Source organism: Microtus ochrogaster, assembly GCF_000317375.1.
Source record: "Microtus ochrogaster isolate Prairie Vole_2 chromosome 14 unlocalized genomic scaffold, MicOch1.0 chr14_random_2, whole genome shotgun sequence".
Taxonomy (NCBI): domain Eukaryota; kingdom Metazoa; phylum Chordata; class Mammalia; order Rodentia; family Cricetidae; genus Microtus; species Microtus ochrogaster.
Window position 1 is genome coordinate 16,060,637 of NW_004949097.1, and position 2,236 is coordinate 16,062,872.

A 2,236-nucleotide genomic window follows, 5' to 3' on the forward strand; every position below is an offset into this window, starting at 1 on the left:
ATATTTAGAAGATTCTTCTATTTTCTTTATAAAAAATTCAAATGTCATCGTTTACATCAACTCCCATATTATGAATTAGGTATTTTTGGATTGACTTACCAGAATCGGAAATAAAGAACTATTTGAATTTAATTTGAAATAATGGGAGCATTGGTTCTACTATGGGCATTTTAAATATATACATGTCTATCTAACTGCATTGAGTTCATTATTGGCTTTGCACTGAAGTTATTCAGACATTTTCTTGTGTCATTGCAGGTAGAACGAGAAAAAGCTATTCTTCTGGCCAACCTCCAGGAGTCACAAACCCAGCTAGAACACACCAAGGGGGCACTGACAGAGCAGCATGAACGAGTGCATCGGCTCACAGAGCATGTCAATGCCATGAGGGGCCTGCAGAACAGCAAGGAGCTCAAGGCTGAGCTAGATTGTGAGAAGAGCCGCAACTCAGCAGAGGAAGCCCACGACTATGAGGTGGACATCAATGGCTTAGAGATCCTTGAGTGTAAATATAGAGTGGCTGTCACTGAGGTCATTGATTTGAAAGCGGAAATTAAGGCCTTAAAGGAGAAATATAATAAATCTGTAGAAAATTATACAGAAGAAAAGACAAAATATGAGAGTAAGATCCAAATGTATGATGAGCAAGTGACAAACCTTGAGAAGACATCTAAGGAGAGTGGCGAGAAGATGGCCCACATGGAGAAGGAGTTGCAAAAGATGACTGGCATAGCCAATGAAAATCACAACACTCTCAATACAGCCCAGGATGAGTTGGTGACATTTAGTGAGGAACTAGCACAGCTTTATCACCATGTGTGTTTATGCAATAATGAAACTCCCAACAGGGTCATGTTGGACTACTATTGGCAAAGTAGAGTTACCCGAAGTGGCAGCCTTAAGGGGCCTGATGATCCTAGGGGGCTTTTGTCTCCAAGATTATCCAGGAGGGGTATTTCATCCCCAGGAGAATCAAGGACATCACCTGAACCAGTTTCAAAAGAAAACACAGAGACTATTAAAGAGCCAAGTCCAACCAAGACTCCCACAATCTCTCCTGTTATTACTGCCCCTCCTTCATCTCCAGTTTTGGATACAAGTGATATCCGCAAAGAGCCAATGAATATCTACAACCTCAATGCCATAATCCGGGACCAAATCAAGCATCTGCAAAAAGCAGTGGACAGATCCTTACAGCTGTCTCGTCAAAGGGCAGCAGCGCGAGAGTTGGCTCCCATGATCGATAAGGACAAAGAAGCCTTAATGGAAGAGATTCTCAAGCTGAAGTCCTTGCTGAGCACCAAGCGGGAGCAGATTGCCACACTGAGGGCAGTGTTGAAAGCCAATAAGCAGGTAATACAATTTTGATGATGAAAACATACTAATAAAAGCTTTCTTATTTATTCCCTTAATTTTTGTTGAATTTGTAGTGCCAAGATAAGCGTTCAAATTCCTGGCCAAAAAAGCAATAAAGCAAAGTATATCCCAGAGTCAAATCAGAAGGTAGTCTAGTTCTAAAGTGTTTGCTGAATCAATGAGATGACTTAGTAATAAGCATGCTTGCTGCCAAGCCTAATGACCCAAGTTTAATCCTCAGAACACATATAGTGGAAGAAAATAATCAAATCACACAAGTTGTCCTCTTTCTGTAACAGTTGGACCATGACACTAATATTCTCTCTTTGTCTTTTTCTAAGAAAATAAATAGATAGATAGATAGATAAAAATAAAATAAAACAAGAGTTTGAAGTGGATGGGATAGAAGAGCGGCTGTGGACAGGTGGGAAATGCAAGCAGTGAGGAAGGTAAAGCAGTAACAGAGACCCTGCTGCAGATAAAGGCCAAAGACTCAGGCAGTGATAAGCAGAAACCTGGTGGTCAATAAGTATGAAAACAGCCAATGGAGGGTCATGGGGGAGGCTTACCTAACATCTTATGCCAGCCAGGGAGATTGCAAATGGGAGTTTGGCACAGGCATGATGAAAAAGGTCTGACAAGCTAGACCCAACTTTAGAGATGGGGATTTAGAGATTTAGAGATGGGGATGCAAGACTTAGTTTTTACGGCTGTCACAAGATAGAAACTTAATATATTGCCTTTCATTTCAGACTTAAACAAATAAGACTTAGTAACCAAATGATCAAGCAATGGCATCTAGGATGAAGAACAATACAGCTGTGGGGATATGAGTAAAGAGAAGCAGACTTTTACCAAAAAAATGAAATAGTTTGGAACT

At 40.6% G+C, this 2,236-nt stretch overlaps 1 protein-coding gene across 7 annotated transcripts in view; it reads left to right on the forward strand.

Moving 5' to 3' along the window:
- The window catches only part of Bicd1 (BICD cargo adaptor 1), a 152,037-nt gene that overhangs the window by 95,860 nt on the left and 53,941 nt on the right, over nucleotides 1–2,236 (forward strand). For all 7 annotated transcript variants that reach the window (XR_003378456.1, XM_005364633.3, XM_026787894.1 and 4 more), the window contains exon 5: nucleotides 259–1,353. Coding sequence is in view for 6 of the 7 variants with exons in the window: in XM_005364633.3 (XP_005364690.1) it covers nucleotides 259–1,353 (1,095 nt within the window). In the remaining variant the exon portion in view is untranslated. The remainder of the gene's footprint in view (nucleotides 1–258; nucleotides 1,354–2,236) is intronic.